The sequence below is a fragment of the Catharus ustulatus genome, chromosome Z (genome assembly GCF_009819885.2).
Source record: "Catharus ustulatus isolate bCatUst1 chromosome Z, bCatUst1.pri.v2, whole genome shotgun sequence".
Lineage (NCBI taxonomy): Eukaryota > Metazoa > Chordata > Aves > Passeriformes > Turdidae > Catharus > Catharus ustulatus.
Window position 1 is genome coordinate 35,907,985 of NC_046262.2, and position 27,588 is coordinate 35,935,572.

The following is a 27,588-nucleotide window of genomic DNA, read 5'->3' on the forward strand; positions in this document are numbered from 1 at the left end:
TAATAAAAAAGGGGTTACCTTTATATAAGGATCCTTAGGTACACAATTTATCAGCTGGAAAATGCTGATGATGCACATCCGGCATAATGCATGTACAATTTTTATAGATTTTGCAAGTTAGGTTATCTGGCAAGAATCCCCAATTAGATGCACACCCAGTGAAATCATGTCCCCCATCTCTAGTACCTTCTAAATCCTCCCCTCTCAGATGAGGCCTGAACTCTGTTTATAAAAAGAAGAAGAAGAAGTCTTGAAGAGCTGATCCCAGTCTTGATTTCTAAGGAGCGCCAAGACAGCATCTTGGAATGTGTTTTTGTCCTTCTGCCTAGGAAAATACTGAAGTTAAGTTCAACAGTAAACTGCAGAGCTACAAATATTTGTATAAAGAATACAGAATACAAAAATCAAGACGGCATAATTTCCCTCCCTTTTTAGAGACACAAGACCCTACCTTGTCTACTCTGTATTTAACCACAGCACCAGTTTACACAACCGCCTATCCCACTAGTTATACAGTTATATACACTAGTTATATAGTTGGCATCTATAACTACAGCTACTATGAACAATTCTTTTATCCAGGCCAAGTTTGGTAAACATTAGGTAAGGGTTACCTAATATAGATATGATCAAAGTTTAAGGTGTTATTTCTGAAAGCTACTTTATGTAAAATTTGAGTCTGCTCCCAAATTTCAGCCAAATCCTTCTTAATTCTTCCACTCTGGTCCATGTAAGAACAACAAGTGGTATTAATAATAGCACATATATCTCCTTGTAGAGACAGTATGAAATTGAGAGCCATTCTGTTCTGCACAACCACGAGACAGACCATGGACTTCTCCCTGTAAGGCCGAAATTGTATCTACAGCCAGCCATTCAATATGTTCGATAATGGCTGAGAGGTCTATAACTCCATGACTATATGTTTTTTTATGTATATGTATATATATGTCTATAACTATGACTATAGTCAGGCCCTCTCCAGCCTGACTACTCTGAAAGAGGGAATAAGAGTTCTGATTACACTACAGAAACATTCAACAAGATTCAGTAAGGGCACTAACAGATATTTTCCTCCTCCCATTTCAATTTTCAGCATGACTAAATACTGTTATATCTGGAATTACAGCCCCAAGAGCACAAACCTGAGCTTTATCTATGGGTACGATTTTTCAGGCCTTATCATCACATATCCAACACCACTCTGTCACAAGTGGTTGAACTAGTCTCCATTATGTCAGTTTCATTTTTCTTCACAGTTCTTGGGCTTATTCTTTCCATGAATCTGGTCTTATGGCAGTATGAAGGAAGAATGGCCTTTACTGTGGCTTTTATAACTGCACAGGGAATTGTATCATTCCCATGATCTATTAGGCTGCTCAGGGATATAGGAAGCAGAAGAGTCTTACTGACCTGTCCCCACCTTTCAGTAGGGTTTGCTTCCATTAAAATGCTAATCCGTAGCCAGTTACTACTCCTATCTAAAGGTGGCAGCTGAAGAGAAATCCAGTAATTGTTCTTATTGAGACCTTTGGATACATTTTGGACTAACGTCCCACGCAAATGGTGGGGCCAGCCCTGACTCATGGTTTCATCAGCAAAGCAATTTCCCTGGTGGAGACTTGTTTTCCATTTTTGATGACATCTGCAATGCATAATAGCTGCCTCTGAAGGCTTCCAAATACTCTGCAGTGCAAGGATCTGTTCAGCATGCTTAATTTCATTACCTTGAGCAGTTAGTAGCCCTCTCTCCTTCCAAATGGCACCATGGGCATGGACAACACTAAAGGCATATTTGGAATCGTCCATATATTCACCTTCTTCCCCTCACTCAGTTCTAGAGCTCTTGTCAGTGCAATGAGTTCAGCCTTCTGTGATGATACATCTGATGACAAGGTCTTTGCCTCAATCGCCTTATCCACGGTTGTCACTGCATAGCCTGTCATTTGCTTACTCTTTCTCATGAAGTTACTTCCATCTGTATATAGTTTGCAGTCTGGATTCTCCAGAGGCATGTCCTTCAGGTCTGGTCTGCTGGAACAGGCCTCTTCTATTGTCTGTAAACAGTCATGCTCAGGCATGTTATAAATTAATGTATATGACAAAAACATTGCAGTATTTATAACAGCTGTTTTTAGGGTAACATTATCCCATTCCAACAATACAGAGTGATACTTAAGCACTCTGCTAGCAGATAGCTAGCCGCCCCCACCCCCTTTTGTTCCAGTACAGTTATCACTGCGTGGGGCGTATACTTGAATTTGTGTTGCCCAAGGGTGAATTTATGGGCCTCTTGTATCAGGATGACAGTAGCCACCACAGCTTTCAGACACCCAGCCCACTCTTGACTAACACTGTCCAGCTGTTTTGAAAAGTGGGCCACAGCCCTTCGTTGATCTCTGAGGTGCTGCACCAGTATCTCCAGAGCAACGTTCAGTCACTCATATGCAAAGAGTTCAAAAGGCTTAGTTAAGTCCGGCTGAAATCAAGGAACATTTCAGCTGTCTAAACGCAGGCCTTGCATTCTCTGTCCACATGATGGTTCCCTTCTCAGCTGCCTTAAGGGCTCCATACAGAGGTTTTACAGTAGTCCATAAGCAGCACCAACCTACCATTCCCAGGAAGGCTTGCATCTCTCTCACAGTGTGGGGCTCAGGAAGACGGCAGATGACTTCTTTTTGTTCTCTGCTGAATTGTCGATGTCCACAGAAGATTTCTAGCCCCAAGTAGACTACCGTTTCCCTGGCAACCTCTGCTTTCTCTTTTGAGACTCTATACTCATCTAGTCCTAAAAAATTCAACAGGCTTACAGTGGGTTGAATACAGTACGGGACGCACCCGGCTCACTCTCCACGGGGGCTCTTGGCCGGTGACTGGGCGTTCCCTCGGCGGAGCGCGGCCCGGGGCGCGCAGCCCCAGCTCTGGCGCTACCTGGGCCGGGCCGGGCCTGGCCCCGTGTCCGCCCCAGTCGCTGCCGTGGGGGTGGCCGGGGGGGGCCGCGGTCTCGGCTCCTTGCGCGGCAGGCGCGGTGGGCGGAGATGGCGGTGGCAGGTCTCCCCGCACCGCCACCAGTGCGGGGCACAATGGGGGCGGCAGGGAGGTGCTGCTCACCCTTCCCCGCAGAGCGGGCGCCACCATGTCCACATCAGCCATGGCGAACTTATCGGCACAGACCGGGCTACCGAGATACTCGTCCTTCTTATTCTTTGTCTTTACTCTTAAAGCCATCGCAAAACAGCCTTCTTCACCTTCGTATGCCTCTGATCTGCTCAAAAATGCTGCAAGTAGCTCTGCATATCTTAATTCTTGCCATCTTCTCTGAGACTGAATTTCTGATAATTCTGCTATTACTGCACTTTCTAGGCTGCTAAAGTGAGGCCACGCCCTTCCTCCTTCTAGTATTTGGATCAGCCAGATTTCTCGACAGACTTGAGTTAATTCTTCTGTGATTAACAGGCGTTCTCCTGCCTGTCAGGGAATGCCAATGTTTTAATATCAAATCTTACGGGCTATGTGCATGCCTTCGTTGGACGATACACATCCCATGTTCTTACTTACTAAAAAGAAAAAAAAACAAAACAAACCCACTGAGAGAATAGCTACTAGCCACAGACTCTGATCCGGGATTCAAACTCACGCTTTCCTCTCCCAAAGCAAATTACTAAACTTTGTGCAATCCTTCTGGGGATTCAGTGTAACCACCTTCATAAATACATGGAGCTCTAATTTATAGGAAACCATTTTTGCTTCCACTGCTGGAAGCAGAATCTAGTATCTGTCATCTGCTTGAATAGTCAGGGGCTTTTTTGATGTTCCAGCCTAATATGTTTGCTCATGGGCTGTTTATTCATCATGTAGGGGACACAGAAATTCCTCAGTACTCTCTCCCCCAGGTCCTTGTCTTCTTTAGAATCCGTTTCTAGATATTTTATAACAATTTTTAATTTTTATTTGTTTTCTTGGAACTCAGATAGTTACTTGGATCAATAGAATTAGCTACCCAGTATTAGCCAAATACTGTATAAACCCCCCAATTCAGCATCTTTCTGCTGTTCAAGAAAACGTGTGAACTCAGCTGAGCACAGTGACTTTGTTAAGTGCTTGCATTCTTATTTTGGTAGTACAGAAAGGCATTTTCTCTGTTCAGTAAACTACAATAGCATCATCAATATGGATAATAACTTTGGTCAATTTGAATCAAGAAAGAATATCTCTCATTACCAGACATGAGAAAAAAATAAAAGTTGAACAGTTATTATTACCTCCCTGAAAAATACACACCATCCTCCATATTAAAGCTGTTGATTTGCCACAAAATTAAATGATAGTCTGTCAATTAGTTTGATTAGTAAAACCTAAAATTAGAAAGAAAACCTACCTGTAAAGAAAGACTGAAATATGATGGAAGATTGTTAAGCAAATATGGTTCCAAATAGGCATGCCTTCTCTTGGAGTTTTTGAAACATGTCGGAGGAGAACATTTGATCTTGGGTCAGACAGCATCAGTGTACTCTTTACAATTATGTAATTTTGTGACAGTGGAATGATGTCATATTGTTATTCACTTAACAGGACAAGAGCCATTTCATTCAAACCACATTTCAGGTGCTTTTTTTCATTCCTGCTGTACTACTGTTTCCCACTCTTCTCAGGATGGCATACTTGCACATCTCTACATGCATCTTCCCAGCTCTAGCTTTGCTTTCTCTCACTTTTTTTTTTTTTTCACTCAGTGCAGGATATTCTCATTCTCTTGTACTCTTTGGGGTAAGCACCAAGTCATTAGCAGCATAATCTCTTACAACTGTGATGGCAATTGTATGTAACTCATTGTCCAAAAAGATTTTATAGAAAAAAATCAGGCTGTTACTGCTGTTTACTTTGTATAATGTTTCATGCACTCTATTTCTGAGTTTGCTTTGCTCTTCTGACCTGGCCAGAAATACAGTGGGAAATACTGACTTTCAGCAATTGCTCCATACTGTCTCTAGGGATGCTGTTCCAGCAGATATCCATTTGCCTCTGTCATACGGATAGTAAGTTATCTTTAAAGATACATGGCAGTCCTGGCTTAGAGGTAGTATTCCCCAATTTAGTATTCCCACTAAAAAAACGAAAAACATCTGCTTCTCCCCTTCCCTTCCATCTAACTGGAGGCACAAAAGGCAAAGATCATGGGTTAAGAACAATTTACAGCAATGAGATAAGAAAACAAACAGTAACAGCAACAATATTAATAATAGTGTTCAAAAGAGGGTGATTCACATGCAAAAATGCTCACTGCAGGCCCCATGACAATAAACAACACAGGGTGGCTTCTGCTACATTTTCTCAACTGGAAGGAACCCCATGTTGTCAAAAGAGAGTCCCTTCACCCTTCCCTGTCAATGATATCAGGTGATAGAGAATAACCTCTGTGTCCTAGCCATTCTCCTCCTGGCTACTGCAAAATTTAATCCTGTCCTGGCCAAAACCAGAACAATGGCCAATTAGAAACAATATTTTTTAATTTGTTCTTCATTTTCAGAAACTTCAAAATCTTTCAAGAATGACAGTCCTGTATGACTTACATTTTCCCAGGAATCATACAGGCACTGGTAGTGCCTCATGCCACTTGGCACAGGAGGAGGTAGGGCAGTTAGGAATGAAGGAGTCAAGTTAAGGATGAGAAGGAGTAGGTAAGTATCTTTGATTCTCACCACCAAGAAAATTAATCTTTCCCAAGATGAGTCTGGTTTACCTATGATAATAATTAGTGAGCTGTCACTCTGTCTTTGTATCAGCCTATGAGCTTTTCAATCTTATTTTCTCTTGCTGTGTGGAAGAGTAGTGAAAGAGCACCTGGGTTGGGTGGGTGTCTGGCAGCCAGCCAAGGTCAATACGCCATATACAGCATGGGTGCATTAGTCCATGTGCCACAGTAAAACTTGAGCCTTTGTTAGACTTTTCGTGTGATAGTATAAAATGTAAAAGGCACTGTATCTAACAGCTAAATAATTTAAATAATGGCTAAAAATTCCAGTATTGCCATGTTATTATACCTTAAAACTGCATCAGAAACAATGTCAGTATGGTTTGTACCTGTAGTGTTCTTTGCAAGTTGGAGACCTGAATTTGCAGGCTATCAGTACTCAATAATGTAAAGAAACATAAAGAAATAACTTAATGTATTAATAACATTACATAAAATATACCAAAAGGTATTTCATATAGTGACTTTATATTCAGCAGTTAACACATGTTGGAGAACACACAGAAATGCCATTCCTAGAATTACAGAATCATGAAATGGTTTGGGTTGGAAGGGATGGACATGGTTGCTTGCTCTGTGCTGCAAGTGCACATTGCTGGGTCATGTCCAGCTCCTCATTCACCAGCACCCCCAAGTCCTTCCTGGCAGGGATAGTCTTGATCCATTCTCTGCCCAGCCTGCATTTGTACCAGGGATTGCACTGGATTGGATTCCTCTTTGATATTTTCCTCTGCCAGTACAAAGATTTATTTATGACTTCTCTAGACAAAACTGAAACTGGGTTAAGCTGAAAGCAGGGGGAAAAGGCCATGAAATTATGTTGAGCAGAACAGTGGAAAAATGAGTAAGAAAAGAACAATCTACTTTCAGATTGTGACATTATTGGCAGTGAAATCCAGGGGGAAAAAAAACCAAAACCTTACTTGTTGATCAAAAAAATCTGTTTAGGCAATTCTTAGGTACCATCAAATAAATACCAGCTTAGAACAAGGACACTTTTTTCTATTTACTCCTACTCCTATACTTCTATACTCCTAGTCTTCTATTTCTATACTCCCACTCCTTCATTCCATGTCCCTTCCTATCTCCACATGCACTGAATGTGATGCTGGATTTTGTTCTTTAACATTTTTCAGACAATAAGCCTAAGACTGGCTGGGTGCCAGAGTGCTTTATTTTCTGAGTTGGCCAAATGTTTTGGTAATTTAATACGTCACTGCTGTGAAAATGGGTTTTTCTTTGCCTAAAATTCTGAAAAAATATGACTTCTTTGGGAAAATGGGATGTTTTTCTTGGTATTTTCTAAATGTTATCAATCATATCTACATTTCAGTTAATTGCAAAATTTCCAGTCTTCCAATTTTCTATATGACTATCATCTTGAGAAAGTTCAAGCAGTATTACAGAATCTTTAGTGAGTCAAGTGAGTTTTCTTACTGTAATAGATGAAGTCTCCTTATCTAGTTTTTAGTTTGGATTCTATAGAATAATGCCAGCTCTTGCTTCTGAAAAACTTCACTCTTCCAAGGCTTTTAAACAATAATATTAAAATTTTGCTGTAGTTTTTTACTTAATCCCAACTGCCTCATCTTCCCAAGTGAATTCAAAACAGTGTTATTTCAGGTTCATTTTAATAGTTAACACAGATGAACATTGTATGACCTCTAGAACAGCATCCAGCACACAATTAAAGTATTAAAATCCTCTATAAATAAAAAGAAGGTAAATCTTTCCTGGAAGAGAGCTAATAACCAGAAAACTTGTTAGTGTATGTATTATATGAAAAAAAACTGATTCTGTATTAAAGAGCTTTTTTGTTGTCATTTTGTCTTCTTTTTTCTTTCTGGAAAACCACTAATGCTGAACTCCAACAAAAGGTTTTTCATGAAACGCAGACCAAAGATGAAGACTATCACAGAAGAGGTACTTCATTCAATAAAATAGGTGTTTGTGGGAGTTGATTATTTTTGACTGAGGAAGCATAGGAAAATTTGGCACTGAAAAAATGATGCTACTCAGAATGCAAAATACACTGAGAAACAGATGCTTTTATAATGCTTACCTCAAACTTACAGGTCAAAAGGGAGTTCTAGGAGTTGTCATTGATAAGTCCAACAGTCAATTGTGCTTTAGCAGCTGAAAATACAATTGGATGTTGACAGTCACCAAAACAGTGCAGAAAACAGGTCAGACACATCTGGTTGGTTCTAAATCTAAATGAGCCTGTGGGCTGTAGGTACAATTTCCATTGTAGTTTTCTCCATTACAAGAAGTAGGTAGTGGAGTTGGGGAAAACTCAGAGACTGGGTGACTGAAACAGTCATGTGATGGAGCAGCTGCTCTGCAAGAAAAAATCAGAACCAGCTCAATTTATTGATATTTTAGTTCTCTCTTTTTGAAAGGAAGTTTTTCTAGAAATCTAAAATGGTCAATGGATTGCCCAGACAGGAAATTTCAGAAATGATAAAAAAATTTCTGAGTCAGAGCAAGGGTATTTAATGTCACACGGGCACTTGCTATTAGCAGAAAACTAGAATTCAATACTCCTGGTTCTGGCCAGGACAGGGTTAATTTTTGCAATAGCCAGGAGGAGGCATGGACATGAGAATTATTCTATACCACCTCACATAATTTTCTGGGATGGAAGGGAAGGGGACCTTCTGGTTAAGGTGGCTTGATGGTAGTGAGATATTGTCAGATGGTCTCTGTGTGGTGAGCAATCATGTTTCAATGGTTTGTCTCTCATGCACTGTTATTAATATTGTTGCTGTTACTGTTTGATTTCTTATTTCATTCGCTGTTTCCAGTAAATTATGCTTATCTCAGTCTGTGATCTTTACCCTTTGTACCTCCAATTCTCCTCTCCAGCCACCCACACAGGGAGGTCGAGGAGAAGGGTAGTGAGCAAGCAGTGCACAGTTTCCAGTGCTTCAGTGGGAACACTAAACAGGGGAATACCATTTCTAAACCATGACAAATATATATTGTGTAAAAATATCAAAAGTGATTAAACTAGTAATGATGGAATGGTGAACAGGACAACTAAAAGTATTGTTGTAATTGTGCACTAAATAGTCAATTCAATTTCTTGACCTGGTCCAGTCTTATCCAGCATAGCTCTGGAACAGGTCTGGCAATGAAAGTCATATGAGGACATTTTCTGCCTGTGCTGGTAGTTGCCTCTGCTTTGAACAGTCTTCTTCCAGCTGAAGTGCACAGGCATTCACAGGGGATACCTGGCTGTTCAGCAGCAGTGCCAATTACAGTAGCTCCCTGGGTGGTGTCTTGCTTCCTTACAGTGCCTGGGAGATGTTTTATCTGTAAAATATTGTGTTCTTCGGCATTAGAATCCCCTTGCAACACCATCTTATGTGTTAATATAACAAATCTGGAATGAGGAGAGACAATATTCCTCCTTTCAATTTCTATTTGAAAGTATATATATATTTTATTCTATGTGATTTGAGTACCTTGTTTACCCATTTACCCAGTAGATAAAAAGCATATTTCTTGATATAAGCCTTTGATATATCTATCTCTTGATAGAGCTGTTGACCACTACCCTCTGGATCCATTTAACAGTCTGGTCACCAAATCCATCTCTCTTCCTTTTGAAGAGAAGGAAGTTGTCAGGACTATGTCAAAAGCTTTACAGAAGTCCAGATAAATGGCGTCTGTAGCCGTTTCCCTGTCCACTGATGTAATTACTCCATCATAGACCACTGGCTTGGTCAGGAAGACTCATCTTTGATGAAGTCATGCTGAGTGTCTCCAATCCCTGTTCTCCCTCTGCCTTAGCACAGCTTCTAAAAGGATCTGTGTGAGGATCTTCCCAGGCACTGAGGGCAGGCTAACTCAGCTGTAGTTCCCAGGGTCTTCCTTTCTAACCTTTGTTTCCCTTTTCCAGTCACCCAGGACTTCACATAACTGTTGTGACTTTTCAAATATGGAGAGTGGCTTGGCAGCTACATCAGTGAAATTGCTCAGGACTCTGCAATATATCTCATCACATTCCATGGACCTACATACATTCAGGTTCCTCAGATGGTCACAAACCTGATCTTTACTTGCTGTGGGAGGGACTTTGCTCCCTCAGTCCTCATCCTGCTGTTCATCCACTTGAGATGAGGTTGTCATTGAGGACTGAGGCAAAAATGTTGTTGATTACTTCAGTCTTCTCCTCATCCATTGTTACTAGTTGTGCAGAATTGTTTATTAGGGGGTACTCCTTCACTGACCTTTGTTTTTTGCCTAATATATCTGTAGAAGACCTCCTATTATTCTTTGCATCCCTTGATAGGTTCAGTTCCAGCTTTGCCTTGGCCTTCCTCACCCCATCTCTACACAACTGATCTTTATATATTTCTGAGGTCACCTATTTTTGTTTCCTCTGTGTGCATTCCCTTTATTTTGACCAGCAATTTCCTACTCAACCATGCCAGTCTCCTGCATTTCTTGCATCATTTTTTACTCCTGGGGATTGCTAGTTTTTGTGTTCTAGGGATTAATTCCTTAATGATCTGCCAGGTCTATTTCATGTCCTTGTCCCTCAGGGCAGCCTTTTAGGGATGGATGGTCACATGCAAAGGGTAGTGGTCAGAGTCCTAATGGACATCAGTGACAAGTGGTGTCCCTCACGGATCCTTACTGGAGCAATGTTATTTAAAATTTTCATTAATGACACAGATGAAGGGATTGAGTCCATCCTCAGCATATTTGCTGATGACACCAAGCCAAGTGGTGCTGTTACTACACCTGAAAGACAAGATGCCATCCAGAAGTACCTGCACAAGCTCGAGGAATGCACCCATGGCAATCTCATGAGGTTTAACAAGACCAAGTGCAAGGCACTGGGTTGGAGCAACCCCTGGTTCCAACACAGGCTGGGTATGAACAGATGGAGAGCAGCCCTGGGGAGAAGGACTTGGGGTGCCAGTGGAAGAGAGGCTGGACATGACATGGCCATGGGCACTCCCAGCCCAGAAAGTCAAACGTGGCCTGAGCTGCATCCAAAGCAGCGTGGGCAGCAGGGGAGGGAGGGGATTCTGCCCCTCTGCTCTGCTCTGGTGAGACCCCACCTGCAGAGCTGCATCCAGCTCTGGGGTCCCAGCATAGGAGGGACAAGGACTTGTTGGAGAGGGTCCAGAGGAGGCCACCAAGTTGATCAGATGGATGAAATGCACCTTCTGTGAGGAAAGGCTGAGAGAATTGGAACTGTTCATCCTGAAGAAGAGAAGGCTTTGGGGTGATGTAGTCACAGCCTTCTAGTGCCTAAAGGGAGCCTACAAGAAATATGGAGAGAGACTGTTTACAGTAGTGACAGGACAAGGGGGGATGGCTTCAGATTGAAAGAGAGCAGGTTTAGATTGGATATTAGTAAAAAATTCTTTACTGTTTGGATGGTGAGACGCTGGAACAGGTTGCTCAGAGAAGTTGTGGATGCCCCATCTATGGAAGTTTTTGAGGCAGGCTGCATGGAGCTCTGAGCAAGCAGTCTAGTGAAAGATGTCCCTATCCATGGCAGGGGGGTTGAAACCAGATGATCTTTAACATCCCTTCCAACCCAGGGTATTCTGTGATTTTATATCTGAAAGCTACCTTAATGAAAACCTATGTTTTCTATCCTTTCTTAGCATTGTTTCTGAAAGTTAGTATATATTTCAAAATTAGTGTATAATAGTTACTACTGTTACTATAACTTACTCTGGCAGTTGAGGCTGTGCAGATCTGTGTAGTGAATCAGAATCAGATGATGAACTTTGTGCAATGAAACTGCTGAAATGGTTCCCAATCTAGGAGAAAAGTTAGGGTCAAGAACAGTTAGCTACAAATGTGTTATTTTCCTGCATGTACAACCTTCCAGCTTAATTTCAGAAGGAAAACAAATGTTATTTCACTTATGTTATTTTACATATTTAATTTATATGCTTTTGTACACAATTATATATAATTACACTGGTAATATATTTTCTTCTCTATACAATGATATATATTGTATGTACAATATCTTATTTAATATATTATATGTTATAGCAATTGTACTTTATGGTGTTATTTTTGCTCATGCTGCCTTTTTATATCCTCCACACTCAGTATTTGCTCATTTCCTAAGTTTGGGGAATTGCATTTTCTGGGTGAGTTTTTCAGTGTTGCTTCTTGTTACAGTTATGACTTCCAGAATTCATCTAGATAATTTTCAGTACAACATTTGGAGGAATAATAATTTATTTTCAAAGACTTTTGTACCTAGATGGTTGATATGATTAAACAGAAATTTTGAAAAAGAGAAAATAAATTTGAAGTAGGAAAAAGGGAGACCATGAATATCAAGATGAGACAAAAGGAGATACCTGACAGTGAAAGAAACAAAAATCTTTTGAAAGCAAGAAACAAGCCAGTGGTAGATAAATGAAAAAAGCAATCAATTTCCACTGAACAAGTCCTGCTTTGCATTCAATCTTTGTTACATCGATGTGGAGCTCCCAGGTCTACAAAAAAGGAGTGCTAATCCGTGGAATGGAGGGCAGGGCTAGATATTTCAGGGAGAAAAGAACTGAATCTATTCCCCTATGTCCAACCAAGATTTCTAAAACAGGAATATTCAGCAATTTTTTTCCTACTTCGTCCATAAAGTATTTTCTACTTCTACTTTGGCCAAGTTTCCTCTTTCCTTTCAGGTTTTTTGAAGCATATTTTCTCACCATTGCTTCAGTCTCCACTGCCCACTCCATGTTGCAAGAGGTTTTGTACAACTGATGATTACCAGAAAAACTTCTGTCTTCAAACCAAGTTTCATACCTTTTTGGATGCCTTGGTTGAAAAAAATGACTCTTTTCTCTTTAACTTGATGTGTCTTTAGGTTGCCATGAAATAGACACTGAGATTCTGAAGTTTGTCACATTTAGTGTGTGTTGAAGGGTCAAGTCCTGTTATAGTATAAAGCCAATAATAAAGAGCAGTGGGCACTTGTCATTATGCAACTATGAGCTTCCAATAAAAACATGATAAAGCTGTCTAATAATGACAGAATGAAATAATTATTTCCTCCTGCTTTAAGCAGATTTACAGGCTCTTCCAATACAGCTTTGCTTAATGAACCTTGGCACCTAACAACAAAGGACCCTCTCAGGCTTCTGGACAAAAGCTAGACAAAACTACCCTGTCAGCAGCTCTTAAAACCTGTCAAATAGTTCTGGAAATTTTGGTTTTGTCATTTTTTGCACTTAGCATTCAACCCTACTGGCATTCTGCAGAACAGAGGAAAATAATATTTAGCTATTTAGTTTTGGAATGAGACAGCTATTTTGTCTTGGAAGTAGGCTTTAAAAGGCCAGATAGGAGAGTTAAAAAAAAAAAGGAAAGGACAAAGTGTCTAGGCAGTAAGCAATAATGTGGAAGAACACCAATCAAGTAGGATACCTTCCAGACATCCTCATAAAGTCAAGAGAAAACATCTGCTGCCCACCCATTAACAGGGCAGAGTGCACAGCCCCTTTTTCGTCTCCTGATGCCGCTAAGAAAGCTAACATTAGTTATAGTGTGAGACTGGGAAATGCTTGTACTGTTGAATCAAATTTAAAAATTAAATTAGTATACATTAACAATAAAACAAACAAACAACAACAAAAAAACCCTCAAAAGAGCATATGGCCTAGAAAGATGCAGAAAGAAAACAGTGAGAACAAAAAGTGCTTCAACAAATTCAGCAAAATGATGACTGGTGAAGAAGATATCATTTGCCAAAGTGACAGAATTGGGTCTGTTTGGGACTGTTCTCTATAGAGACATCTGGTATTTCACCAAATTATGCTTTTGAAGCTCTAAAACAGTAAAGGGAACTGACTTTTACTACAAAAGAAAGTAGTGATTATAGTCACAATTGCAATATATAGGATATATTACAAAAGGAATGAGATCTCTAGCCAAAGAGGAAACATGAAACAACAGTAAAAATTATGTGTTATCTGGGGTCTTCTCACTGTTCACTGGGCCCTGCAGAGGCTCTGGATGATGGCTGGCATTCCAGGACTGTGCCCTTTGTTAGGCAGAAGGTCAGTGCCCCTTTGCAGCTTGTTCTTTGGGGATGAATCTGTTTCCCACCAGCCAGGATACAACCTGCACCTTTCACTCCAAGCTACCTGCACTAGCTGTGTTGTGCAACAAATCTGCGGGCTGTGAAAGGCCTACACAAGAGACTGGAAAGAAGAACGAGACATTGTGACAAGTACCACATAAAGTTTTTAGGGCCTACCCAATTATTGATATACACAGAAGCTTTTGTCACTTCCTCAGTAATCTGCCCTTTTGGAAGGTGTAGCAAAAGTTCTGTGCCATGTGTACCAAAATTCAATGTAGCAAAAAACCCCCAACCCAACCAAACAAAAAGAACGCAAACCAAACCACACTCTCCCAAACCAACAAAATCAAGACCAACCAACCAAAAAAAAAACAATCCCCCAAGAAACTCCACCTAGACCAAAATCAAAGCAAAGCAAACAAAAAAATTTAGAGTTGCCAATAGAATGCAAATCTGAAGCACTGAATCCAATGCTAAGGAAAGAGACACTTAGCATTATTTTTTGAAGAAAACCAAGTTTGGTAGGGACCAACTTGAAGCAGTTTCTTAGCAAGATTTTGAATTTCAGTTTTGGAGAGATCTAAATAGCATGATCAAGAAACTTTTAAAAGTAAAGATTCTTGGAAATATATGAATGTTATTTTGCTTGAGTTTAGTCTGTGAGGTATGAGAGGTATGGCAAGCACAGGAAATATTTTGTCATACAGTAACAGAAATATTGTTTTTGCCACTTCACTGATAATGGTCCTGTGTTTCTTGTTTTTTACATTCAGTTCTCCGAATGTCACAGTGAAAAAATTTGTACAAATGGTGATATTAGACTTACTGAAATAAGTCTTGTTCTGGTACACTTGATAGCACTTAAGGTGCTTCAGTTGCTTCTGATGTCAGTCAATGACAGTGAGTAACATTGCATCTGATAAACACAGTGTCCTCTGAATGTTCTAGTGGCCCATCTAATTTCTCTGGAAAGCTCTCTGGAGTTCGCTCACCTTTAGAGTTTAAGTCCTGCTGCCTACCAGCAGACTAGAAACGCAATTTTTGAAGTAACCAAATTGCTCTTAGTCATCAACCTACAGCAAAAATTTTTCCTGATTAGGTGGCATCCCTATCCATGAATGAGCTGCAAGTTCTAGGAGCAGCACCTGGACTCCCTTTTGAATTATTCTGCCTTAAATGTCACACTGTCACACACTGCGCTGAATGTTAATGAATTATCTGTGATCCCGTGTATGGAAACTAACCTAGCAACCTGATGGGGAACACAGCTGTGAAATACGAGCTTGCTACCCTGTTGGACGGGTCAGGCCAGCTGGGTGCGGCTACTGCTGCATATCAAAACGTTTCCCTACGTGTGGAGCTGCTTACACGCGTGTTTTGCCGACAGAAACCTGAAGCAGGGCCTGCTTTCTTCTTGCGCTGCACTGTTGGCTTTCGGTTTGTTCTACGGATTTGTTGTTTTTGTGGTTTGGCTTGTTTTGGTTTTTTGTATGTGTGTTTGGGGATGGGTTTTTTCCCTGTTTTCCCCGTTTGTTTGTTTTTCTTCAAGGAGGGGAAGCAGTCGTTCCCTTAAGCAACGCCGTTGCTATGTGACAGCCCCGCTGTCGCTACGGCCGGGCGCGGCCATTTTGAACGCGGGCGGGAGGCGGCGGGGCGGTGGCCAATCGGGGGCCAGCCTCGCGCGCCACGCGGCGGTCGCGCCAACGGCGCGGGGCCCAGTGCGGGAGCGGCGGTAATGCGGCGCTGGGCAGTGCTGGGCAGTGCTGGGTCGCAACGGGTAACGGCGGGTGATGCCGAGTAGCAGCGGGTAACGCTGGGCAGTGCCGGGCGACGGTGGGTAACGCTGGGCAATGCCGGTTAGCGGCGCCTGACAGCGGTAACGGCGAGCCCGCGGCGCGGAGGGCGAGCGGAGTGGCCGTAGTCGGTTCCGGGAAGATGGGGCCGGCGGGGCCGTTGTTGAGTGCGGGAGCGAGCGGCTGATGCCGGGTCCCGGCCGCCTCTCGCGAGCCCGCGGGGTGGCAGCGGACAGCGCAGCCCCCTGTTGATGCCCGCTCTGCGTCGTGCGATCTCCTGTGGTTCCTTTGGTCGGTGCCGGGCTTGTGTGGGTGCGGCATAAACGCCCCGCTGTTTTTACCCCTGTACCGCAGATGCCCGTAGCTGGGTACTGTGTTAAAGTTGTGCAGCTGGTCCAGCAAAGGGTGCCTGGCCCCGGCAAACGCCCAGGCCGCGCTTAGCAAGGCGCGCCCACCCGGTGAGCGCGGCTCGGCCTCCCCATGTGCCCCGCAGGTCGGCGAGCGGCCGTGGCTACTGCTGGCAGTGCTCCCGGGTGCCATCTGTTTGCCCACGCTATGCATTTAGCCAGCTGGTTATTTTAATCGCTGCAAACTCATCCCTTCCTGAGAAGTCCTAGCACGGAGCTGGATTTTTCAGTTTTACTGTGTATTTCTTGTCAAGGTAGTCTAAGGTGGTAACAGATTGGTGCAGAAGAGTTCGACTTTGTATGCTTTTCCATTTGGAAAGCATTGTGGGTCTGATTAGTTTGTCCCTTTTTCTCTCTTCCTACAAATGGGTTAAACTTTAGTGGTAGGGCCAGGAGCTCCTTTCTTCAGAGGTGTTGTGTGATAAGGTGTTGCAGTGAAAGCCCCCATGAAAAGAATGTTGCTAAGGAGAAAAAAGGCTAATATTTTGCACATCCATACATCACCAAAAGCCATTGGTGCCTTAAAAATGATGGTCATTTTCTGAACCTGATGGGTTGGATTATAATTCAAACTTTTCTGTTCCTGTGGCCACAGTGTAGTCATTAAATACTAGTAAATCACAGCTAAAAAATAGTGAAAGGGTGTGGCGGAATTGTATTATTACAGTTTATATGTTATTATTATTAAATTTCCAGTAATTTAGATGCTAACAATATATATATATATATTTTTCTAAATTATGCTTCTACAAATGGCTGTCCTCACATGCTATTATCTGTGCAGTAACTTGTCTTAATTTGACATACAGAATATTTTAGAAGATTGTTTAAAGCTATGGTTAAAGGATTGATTAAAATCTATGACAAGAAAAAAAGTTTGCAGTGTGAACAATGTTCGATATTCTGTGTTAAATACTTAAAGTCGTCTTGAGTATCAATAAATGTATCTTCTAAATATATTGGCAGATGTCCCTATGGCGACAGAATTACTTAACCCTTAATAGCTATGTCATAGCAGTATATAGAGATTCTGCTTGGAAGTAGTACTGTTTTTCTGTGTGGGTACTAAAGTATAACTAAACCTTTAGCCTGAAAAGTGCTTACTGAATTTTACTGGGATATGTATATCTGGTATGCAATAGTAAAAATATTTAGGGAATTAAATTTTATTATGCATGAAGAAAATTTAGATTTTTAACTGAAGTAGCAGGGAAGCAGTTTGTATGTTTTCTTGATGGTTGGTCAGGGTGTGTCCAAGGCTTTTGGGCGGACCTTGACTCTACAAAGTTAAATCTTAAGATGAAAACAAGATCTCTACAGCAGTCAGTGCTTAAAGATCAGGGCTTTTGTGTTCTTGATATACTTGTTAGTTTGAGGAGAATAAAAATCCAACTTAGTTGTATTTTGGTGTTTGGGCTTTTTTCCCCCCAGCCCTTTACTCATTTAACTTTACTTCCAAGGTAGTGAGAATCATAAGACATAAGATTTTTAGCTACACATTAAAGATGCTATACCATACCCAAGAACATTTCCATTTTTTGGGTATATGTGAATATACGTGTTGAATTGGCACTGAATGCAAGATAGTTATATATTGAAAAAAGTTTATATCCTTTTTTCTCCTTTCTTATTTTAGAGAGAAATTTATCACATTAAAAAAATGATTGAGTCAGTCAGATTAAGAAGACAGTGCATGCTGGATTTCTACTCACATTATGAACATCTTTGTGAACTTCAAGGCTCCCTCCCACTGAAAACTGTGAAGGCTAGCATGACTCGTGATGCTGTTGATCTAATTGTAGATCACATCAAAGCTACTGATTGGGCACCGCTTCTGAATGCTCTCAGGCATAATAAGACTCTGACTTCTATCAGAGTAAGAAGTTTACATCAACATGGTCTTGAAGAATCAGGTCTGTATAGAAGATAAGTATGTTGATGTATGCATGTTAGAATTTGTTGGATAAAACTTCTGTGTGATTGAATACATGGGGGGAGGAATTGTTATGCCTAAGGAATTATTTTACTTTAAGAAGGTACGTGAAAGAAACAATGATTATAATTGCTTTTAAGCAATAGGGACTGGATTTTACTGATGTGTAGTTTCTTTTTTTTATTAGGTGTGGAAAGACATAAAACTTACTTTAGAAGGAAAATTCCAGCAACTCTGCCAAAAGACTTGACTGGCCAACTATGCAAAGCTGTGAAAGGCTGTCTCAGTATATCAGATGTACTAAAAAATTTAGAACTGCAAGGTTTGCTTCTGAGGGAAAGAGACCTAGCACTTTTAACAAAGGTGAGAATATAATAGTGTACAAATAAAAGGAAAATATGCCCAGAACAAAGAATATGAGCAATAAATCTTCATAAGTATTTGTTGCAGACAAGGATATTTCTCTTCTAAGATATCTTTGTGTAGTTTTACATATACATATAAAATAACTTTACTGAGACATTTAGAATAACTTAGTCTTAACTGAATGCTCAGAATCCCAATATTTACTACAAAGAACTTAGCAACATCTCTGCCATGTGCTTGAGTCATATGACATACGCTCATGAGAGAAACTGCTGTGCATGTGTGTGATAGAAGGGGTGTTGTGGGACACCAAGGAGATAAAAACTGGTCTTCACATGTGTTACTGAAAAGCTCCAATTTGCTCGAGAGTGGCTTCTTGGAAGAGAGGTTGCTACTGGTTGCCCACAGGCAAGCTTCCTCTGTGCTAAAGAAATAAACCTGCTTAAACTGAACTTGAAGGTATGCTTGTTTTGACCTTCATTTGAATCCCCTAGTTTCTTCTAAGGAACAGAGTTTGAGACATGTGGGTGACTTGTTTTTTTTGGTTTGGTTTTTTTTGGGGGGGTTTTTTTGGGTTTCTTTGTTTGGTTTGGTTTTTTTCTTTTTTTTTTCCTTTTTTTTTTTTTTCCTTTTCAGGCCAGCTAACAACATTGTTTGTTTTATTCTTAAGGGCTTGGCCGCAGCTTCGTCTCTGGAGAGTGTCTCTTTAGCCCACTGTCCAATTGGAGATGGAGGGTTGGAAAGTAAGTTTAGACTCAAAACCTGTATATATACTTTTCTCTGTTTAAGTTTCCAAATAGGAAAGCAAATTTTTCAGTATTTCCATTCCTGTTTTGAATTTGTCTATGGAGATTAAAAGAGCAATCTTCACTTTATTCTGTGTAACTCAGTAGCATTTAAAGACTGAAGTGAATTTCTTCACTTCAGGCTAGAAAAAAAATATACTATTTTATAATGATGTTTATACTTCTATTTAAAACAGTATTCATATTTCTTTACTCTTTCCTGACTTGTTTAAGTTTCTTTAAGTAAACTGAAATCAAATATGTGATAGCTTGTTCAGATATTCTTTGCTGAACATTTACACTAGAAATGTATAAACTTAGAACACATTAAGTGCATTTGAAAGACACTCTGTATTTCAGCAGTAGTTCTTTGTCAAAGCTTTTGGATGTTAAAACTGCCTCTTAATAGGGCACTGAAGAAATGTATTCTGATAATACAGGAATGCTGTGTGTAGATAACATACATGCTTTTGTTTTCTTCAGCAATCTGTCAGAGTATAAAGAATACAGCTACTATCAGATTTGTAAACTTCACAGCATGTAGCCTCACGTGGCGGGGGGCAGAACATATAGCAAATGTATTAAAGGTAATTTAATCAATTTTCTTAGAATGGAGTGTTTGTAAGAGCTTAATAAATTTAGTTTTTCACTTTCGCTTTAAAGCCCAAAATCCATGAACACAATTCACGAGGAGCTTGTGTGAATACCAAAATTAAGTGTGCATTCTTATGAAAGCTGTGATTTGGTATGAAAAAAGTAGCTTAGTTTACTGGTGTGGGATTTAAATTCACCATTTCTTAGAAAAAAACATAATAATAGATTAAAGTATTTTCTTAAAATGAGGACTAGACCTATAAACATCTGACACCTGTTTTGGGGGTGCTTCTTTCGTTGTCGGTAATTTTGAAAAATGTCTCAAGTATTCTGAAGCACTGGGTAAGAATAATCAAGATTACAGTTTAGAAGCTACTGATGAATTTATCTGTAGATTTCTGCCTAGTACTATGTTTTAATTACAGTAATTTCACGACTATAAGGTGCACTCTTTTACTAAAATTTTGGTCCGAACCCAGAAGTGCGCCTTATAGTCCAGTGCACTTTACATGATCTAAAAAATTGCGAAATTTGCCAACCCGGAAGTGCGAGCTGTGAGCTGAGCCGCAGCGGGGGGCGGGACTGGGCAGCCCCTGGAGCTGCGCGAGGAGGGAGGGAGCGGGTGGCCCCGTGCCGCCCTGAGCCGAGGGCGGCCCGCCCCTGTGCCGCCCCCGAGCCGAGGGCGGTCCCGTGGGGCTGCGGTGCCAGGTCTGGCGGGGCCATAGCTGATAGGGGCAGGCGGGGCCGCGGTGCTGGGGGCAGCAGGGCCACAGCCAATAGGGGCAGGCGGGGCCGGCTGGCTGCGGCTGATGGGGTCAGGCAGAGCAAACGGGGCCACGGCCGGTCTCCCAGTCCAGCCAGTCTCCCACCGGGCCGCACTTGTTCCAAGACATGTGACCCCTGCCCGCCAAGCCAGAGGCCGGGTCCGGCTGCGGGCACCAGGCCGACGGGCTCAGCCCTTTGGGAGAAGTTTGCTCCGCGATGCAGCTCCCCGGGTCCAGCCCTGCGGGAACCGGCAGCAACGACAGGGAAAGATTGTTCTCCAGGATCGCCTCTGGGCTTGCAGCCGCTTGCAGCGCAGGGCAGGACGCGGTGTGCGTCTGTGTGTCTGCGCGTGTGCATGTGTCTGTCTGTATGAATGTCTGTCTGTCCAAGCTGGGGGGGGTGGGGCACAGCCGATGTGCATGCCTCGCCTTGGATGCCTGCTCGCCCTCAACTTTGCAAAGCTCAAATAGAGGCGCTTGCAGGGGAGGAGGAGTCAGCCAGGCCGATCCTTCATTCACACAACCTCTGCCGAGGGGCTGCCCACAACCCGCTCTGCTGAACCCAGCCAGACCAGAGGCGCGGGGCGGAGGGGAGACGCAGGACAGCCAGGGATGGAGGGGGAGGGGTGACTGTGGGAGAATATATCTCCCCTACACATCACTCCCACCCTTCTTCTGGTGCAAACACCACTAGATCTCACCCTAAGGTCTCCCCGCTTTAGGAGAGATTTGCAGGATTGTTAGAGAGATCCAGGTGGCCAGTAAGTACATGCTGGCTGACATCCCCCACCAGCTCCGTGCGTGTCTGTGGGGATTCCCGAGGGCAGCGAGGTTGTAGGCCCTGGGGACCGTGCGGAGAAGCCTCCGCCCTTGCAGGAACCAGGGGAAGTGACATGACCTGGGGCGGGCGGACCCTGTTGTTGAGAGGGGAATGTGTCTTTCCAGGTGCCTCTCCCACTATGGAAGGAACCTGCTTGTCCATGAGCTCTGAGGGCTTGGAGAGGGGAGGGGTGGCGTGCCTGGGCGTGTGCCCGGTCCTAACCCAGTCCCTCTGACCTGCCTGTATGTGAGGGGAAGGAAGCAGTTGGGCAGGTGGGGGAGGACAGCAGCACTGGGAGTAACCTGCTTTTGAGAGATTCACCTGGAACTGCTCCTGGGAAGGCCCGGAGTCTCTTTTTTCCTCTCCAGCACAGTGGATCCTCAGCATCCATCCCAGGGGCAGCGGCCGGAGGGCCCCTGGAGACCTGGACCAGGGGGGAACGAGGAGCTGCCGGGTGGCAGCAGCGCTGGCCATGGCCCGGGCATGGGGAGAACAAGGAGCTGCTGGCGGCCGCAGCCCAGGTGTGGGCGGAAGGAGCTACCAGTGGCTGTGGCGGCCGAGCCGCAAGCTGAGCTGTGCCAACCAGTGCCTGGTGGGAGTGCCTGGGCCCGCGGCACAGGGCAGGCACCTGCGTTTAAAGGCTACGCCAATCTGTGAAAAATGTTTGCAAACTGAGTACCTGCCAGTAATTTGTTACTTTGTTGCATGCGGTGCAAAAAAAGTGCCAGCCGTGAGCCAAGCCGCAAGGGGGGGCGGCACCATGGGAGCGCTGAGCCATGAGGGGGGGCGGGAGTGGCCAGCTCCCAGCCAGCAGGAGCTGCACAGGGAGAGAGGGAGCAGGCAGCGCTGCGCCACCCTGAGCCACGCTGAACCACACCAACCCTGAGGTGTGAGCCGTGGCCGCCCTGAACCGCGGCAGCCACGAGCCTTGGCCGCCCCGAGCCCCGCCTCACCAGCCAGGGGCGGGTAGGAGTGCCAGGCCCTGCGCACGGGGAGGGCGCTTGGGGCTGCTTTTAAAGGCTACACCAATCTGTTAAAAGGTTTCCTATTTGAGCACATGCCAGTAAACTCCACAATCGTTACTAATTCGTTACTTTGTTGCGCGCGGCACAGAGCTTCACTGCAAAAAAAAGTGCGCCTTATAGTCTGGTGCGCCTTATACGATCTACAAAGTTGTGAAATTTGCCGACTTGGGGGGGGTGCGCTTTATATTCGGTGTGCCTTATGGTTGTGAAATTACTGTAGTGTTAATTTTGATTTCCATGGAAGCACAAAATTTTGTAGTATGCATTTATTTCCTATTCAATGTACCTTGAGAGTATCTGTCAGAAGAAGGTGATAAAATACTTTGTAGCCAAGTTTAATAATTTGCATTGCAAACTGGGCAGTCACAACAAATATAAGTTATGGGTAAGGTTTAAAAATTACAGTAATTTCACGATTCTAAGCCGATTATAATTTTGACTAAAATTTTGGTCTGAAACCTGGAAGCGCGGCTTATAATCGTGTGCGGCCCGTATATGGAATAAGTTCAGAAATTTGCCAGCCTGGGAGTGTGAGCCCACAGTAGCCCCGAGCCGAGCTGGAGCCCGCCCGGCCTCGACAGCAGGGCAGCAGCAGTGCTCCCTGGCCCTGGCGGTGGGGCGGCGGCAAGCCGAACCTGCATGGCCCCAAGCAGGGCTGAGCCAGTAAACCCTGCGATCCTGTTACTAATTGGCAACTTTGTGAAAGTTGCACACGACTCCTCACTGCAAACGAAAGTGCGGTTTATAATCTGGTGCAGCTTATATATGGACAAAGAACGAAATGTTGCCAACACCTGGAAGTGCGCCTTATAATCAGGTGCGGCTTATAATCGTGAAATTACTGTAATTGTGTTTCTTGAATTCAGGAATGGTGTGCTTATGCCACCATTCAAGCCACTTAACATGGTTTACCAAAAAAGGTAACTTGTGATCATATAATTAATTATGTCTTTGCCATTGCATTTGGTAATAGTTTCTTTGTTTGCAAAGCACCAGGCAATAAGAAGACATGGTGAAGCTTGGGCTGAAAGCCTACGTTACAGGAGACCTGACCTTGAAAATATGACAGGTTTGAGGCGGATTACTTTCAACTGCAACATGCTTGTTGGAGATAGAGGAGCGAGTGCCTTTGCAGACTGTTTAGGAGAGGACCTTTGGCTAAAAGGTATTGCTAAGTCTTACTAATGAACAACAGAGTAATTCAGGACTTGCCTTGTATAGTAACTGTAGATATATTGATGTACAGATACTGAGATGTTCCATGTAACACAGGACTTTGCCTACACCAGCAAATTTTCTGTATACTTCGCATCTGGTTATTACTAGTTGCTGTAAGGATTTCTACAAGATCTTAAAATGTAGTAGTGGCAGGCAGAACACTTAAAATTGTGAGATTTAACATTTGCAGCCAGAAGGATAACTCTCTGTGTAGCCTGGGAAGGGTACTCCTTTTTCCAAAGAAATCTCTCTTCTTCTTTTGATAGTGTTGTGTTATCTGGTATTGTCCTTCAGTATTTTTGAGAATGAATTTCTTCTACAGTATGTCTATCACTATATCTAGTAATTGTACAAAATTGCTAATGATGCTGACATAAATCATAGCATTCTGTATATGGAAAAAAATACCTGCTTTATAGTTTGAGGCAGGCCTACGGATAACATCCCTACTGATGGAAGAGGATCAGGTTAGAGAATACTTAAACAAACTGGACAAACAGCAGTCTATAGGCCCTAAATGGGATACCTTCACAAGTGCTGAAGGAGCTGGCTAGTGTAATTTTGAGACCACTCTCAGTAGTCTTTTTGAAAGATCATGGTGGCTGGGAGGGTGTGCATGAGGACTGGAGGAGGATAGCTAATGTCATACCTATTTTCAAGAACTCTGGGAAGAAGGACTCAAGAAGCTACAGACCAGTCAATCTTACTTGGATCCCTTAAAAGGCAAGGATATGCTACCATCCAGAGGGACTTCAGCAAGCAGGCTGATGGGAGCTTCAGGGAGTTTAAGAAATGGAAGTGCAAAGTCCTGTGCTTGGACAGGAATAATCCTGTGCACTAGAACATGCTGGAGCTGTGTGGCTGGAAAGCAGCTTTGCAGAAAGGGTGCTGCAGCTTCTGGTGGACAACAAGCTGTGTGTGAAACATTGCCTTTGTGGCAAAAGGGGCCAGTGGTGTTCAGGGTTCATTTGGCAGAGACTTTGTGAGCAGGTTGAGGGAGGTGATTCTTCTTTACTCAGCACAAGAGAGGCCATGGAACCTGTGGTACAGGAGAGAGCTAAAGCTACTGGAGGGAGTCCAGTGAAGTGTCACTAAGATGAAATGACTAAAGCAGTTCTCATTTAAGAAAGGGCTGAGAAAGCTGGAACTCTTTGGCTTGGGGAAGAGAGGCTCGGAACAGGATCAAGGTGTACAAATATCTGAAGGGAGGATGTAAAGGAGATGGAGATGGTGCCGGGGGACAGGTCAGGATGGAATGGGTAGAAATGAAAACGCTGGAGGTTTTTCCTCAACATTATGAATCCTGCTTACTTTGAGGGTGACTGAACACTGGCATGGGTTGCCCACAGTGGTTTTAGAGTGGTTCATATGACCTCTTGTGCAGATGTTAACAGTTATTTCTTGATGTTAAAAAATTCTAGTTGTCTTTGAAAGTAATGCTCCAGGTTTTACAGATGACTATTATCTTCATGTCCTCATTTCTCATGCTTCGTGTTCTATGAAATGGAAGTTTTTAGCAGGATTAACTTTTTACATATCTTTTATTAAATTACATTACTAACTAAATGCACTGACTAACTACCTTCACTGATTTTTTTTTTTTTGCCTCCTTAAACATTTTAGCACTTGATTTGCAGCAGTGTGGAATATCCAATGAGGGAGCAAGGTCATTATTAGATGCTCTTCAAACTAATACAACATTAGTGGTACTTGACATAAGAAAAAATCCATTAATTGGTATGTATCTGTGTCTGCATTTATCCTCTTCGTGCGGTTGTTGGGGTTTTTATTTCTTCTTCTACAACTCTATGGGGAAACGTAGCTGACTTCTAAGAAAAAAAGAACATGCCGTAGTAATTTGCTAAACATTTTTTAAATGGGAAAACAAGCAGGATAGGTAACATGTACTTATTCACTGACTTGTTTGTTCACATAAAGAGTTGAATCTTAGCGAAAATTCTTAATAAGGTGTTGTAATTAATTCTAGGTCATGTTCTGATGAAAAACATTATTGAAAGAGTTCTTAAGAATGGAAAGAGTGCTGATTCAGAGGTATGTTTTACATTTTGGAATGAGTTTGGGGTTTTCTTTGTAGCTTCCATTGCATTTATTTTTTTTAAAGGATGACTTTTCCAAAATTAATCTAAAGCAACTATTCTAGTTCTAAACAGAAATTTGACTCAGTACAAATAAAAAACACTATCTAAGGGAAAAACTATAACCACTATGGTGAACAATTTCTGTATTAGGCTTTCTGTTTGATTTCTTATGGAATTAAAACTCTCACATGTAATAAAACCTGGATATACATTTAATAGAAATGTGTGTGTATTTGGGCGTTACCATAGAATGTTAACTAAATATTGCTCCAGGACTGCTGGAGGAGTTTTTACTACATGTGTCCTTTTCAACATGATAGTAATTACTTCTAATTAAAAAGTAAAAGAAACCACAATTAAAAATTTAGCATTTAATTTATTTTAAAACTTATTTCTTGTCTCTGACTTCGGTAACTTAAAAATTTTTTAAGTTGCTCAACACTGTCCTTTCCAATGCAAATTGTGTATGAAAACAGAGTTCAGTACTGTTCAGTACAGTTAAAGTACAGTACCCACTTTCATCTTTGTCTAACAGTCCACACAGAGTTCACAGTAATGTGCGTAAGCTGAATATCTAGACCATTTATGATTAGGTATACTATTGAAATGTAAAGAAATCCGATTCAGTTCTCAAAGGAGTCCCAGCAATCCCAGTTCTTGCGTTGGAATTTAATGCTCTTTTGGTTTTTGAAAAGACTAAATGAAGAGAGAGCTGTGGATATATAAGGACTGTCTAATATACTGAAAATTTGTGTATAGAATTTCTGGAGTATTAATACAGTTCTCCACTTCAGTCTTTATAAGACTTTTTTTGAGAAGTTGAGGTTGGTTGTGAAGAGGTGCACTCTTTCTGCTTGGCAAGTACAATCAAAACTTGCAAGATGTCACAGGGATCATATGAAAATAACGTCTGCCTGCAAATGCTAAAGAAAATTACAAAGTCAAACCATAGGAAGAAGCAGCTTTGGGAAATCTCCCATAAGCTGAAAGATCACTTGACTCAAGACATTAGTTTTATATTCAACAGTTAGTGTGGTATCTTAAGTTTTATTGACAGTGGCAGTAATTGTTCATACTTCATTAACAGCATGGATGAAGAAATACTGATCACCAGCTTGCTAAGTAGCATTGCTGTTTCTGCCAATCACAGCTATGTTTCCTTCCTTCCTGCTTTCTGTAAAAAATGATTGGTTTTTCTCAGTAGAATGTACTGGATTCCCTTCTGTGCTGTTTTTTTAGATTTGCAAGACTTGTCCACTTCTAATTGATGCCTTTGCTAAAACAAAAGCTGTATGTTTCAGCCACACTGTGTAGCGGTATAGTGAACTGTAATCATGGCTATGACTACAGTAATTTCACGACCATAGGGCACACCGGACTATAAGGTGCACTTTTTTTTTGCAGCGAGGAGCCGCGTGGCACGCAACGAAGTAACGAATTACTGGCAGGTGCTCAATTTGCAAACATTTTTCAAAGATTGGTGTAGCCTTTAAACGCAGCCCCAGGCGCCCTCCCCGTACAGCGGGCCCTGGCACTCCTGCCCACCCCTGGCGCTGGCTGGCACGGCTCCCGGCTTCCACCATGCGGCCACGCTGCGTCCCGGCTTCCCCCTGGCTGGTGACGGTGGCACTTCTCCCCGCTTGCCCGCGGCTGCGCTGCTTGTCGCCACTTCCCCACGGCCGGCGGCAGCGCTGTCGCTTCTCGCTGCTTTCCCGCGGCTCTGCTGCTTGTCGCTGCTTCCCCGCAGCTGGCAGCAGCGCTGCCGCTTCTCGCCGCTTTTCTGCGGCCGCAGGGGCTGTGCTACCACCGCTTTCCTGCGGCCGCCTGGGCGGTGCCACTGCTGCTCCGATGCCGCCACCAGGCGGGCTCTGCTTGGGGCTGTTGCAGGCTTATACTTCTCCTTCCCCCACGCCTGGGCCGGGACCACCCGGCTTCTCGTTTCCCCCACACCCAGG

General features: G+C 42.7%; 1 protein-coding gene and 1 long non-coding RNA gene across 10 annotated transcripts in view; one reads left to right on the forward strand and one right to left on the reverse strand.

Moving 5' to 3' along the window:
• Window positions 1-2,938, reverse strand: LOC117010809. Its single transcript, XR_004420767.1, has 3 exons — window positions 2,613-2,938; window positions 1,728-2,057; window positions 1-325 (listed from the first exon to the last, which is right to left on the reverse strand). It is a non-coding gene; the product is annotated as an uncharacterized LOC117010809 (long non-coding RNA).
• Window positions 2,939-15,100: 12,162 nt separating this feature from the next.
• Window positions 15,101-27,588, forward strand: part of CEP78 (centrosomal protein 78) — a 31,500-nt gene continuing 19,012 nt past the window's right edge. For 2 of the 9 annotated variants that reach the window (XM_033086279.2, XM_033086280.2), the window contains exons 1-8: window positions 15,538-15,606; window positions 17,666-17,942; window positions 18,150-18,325; window positions 18,999-19,071; window positions 19,597-19,700; window positions 23,307-23,481; window positions 25,158-25,271; window positions 25,522-25,586. In XM_033086279.2, coding sequence (XP_032942170.1) covers window positions 15,565-15,606; window positions 17,666-17,942; window positions 18,150-18,325; window positions 18,999-19,071; window positions 19,597-19,700; window positions 23,307-23,481; window positions 25,158-25,271; window positions 25,522-25,586 — 1,026 coding nt within the window. In that variant the 5' untranslated portion in view covers window positions 15,538-15,564. Of the gene's footprint in view, window positions 15,267-15,511; window positions 15,663-17,665; window positions 17,943-18,149; window positions 18,326-18,998; window positions 19,072-19,596; window positions 19,701-23,306; window positions 23,482-25,157; window positions 25,272-25,521; window positions 25,587-27,588 lie in introns of those variants that run through there. The other 7 variants (XM_033086281.2, XM_033086282.2, XM_033086285.2 and 4 more) reach the window with 6 other exon arrangements.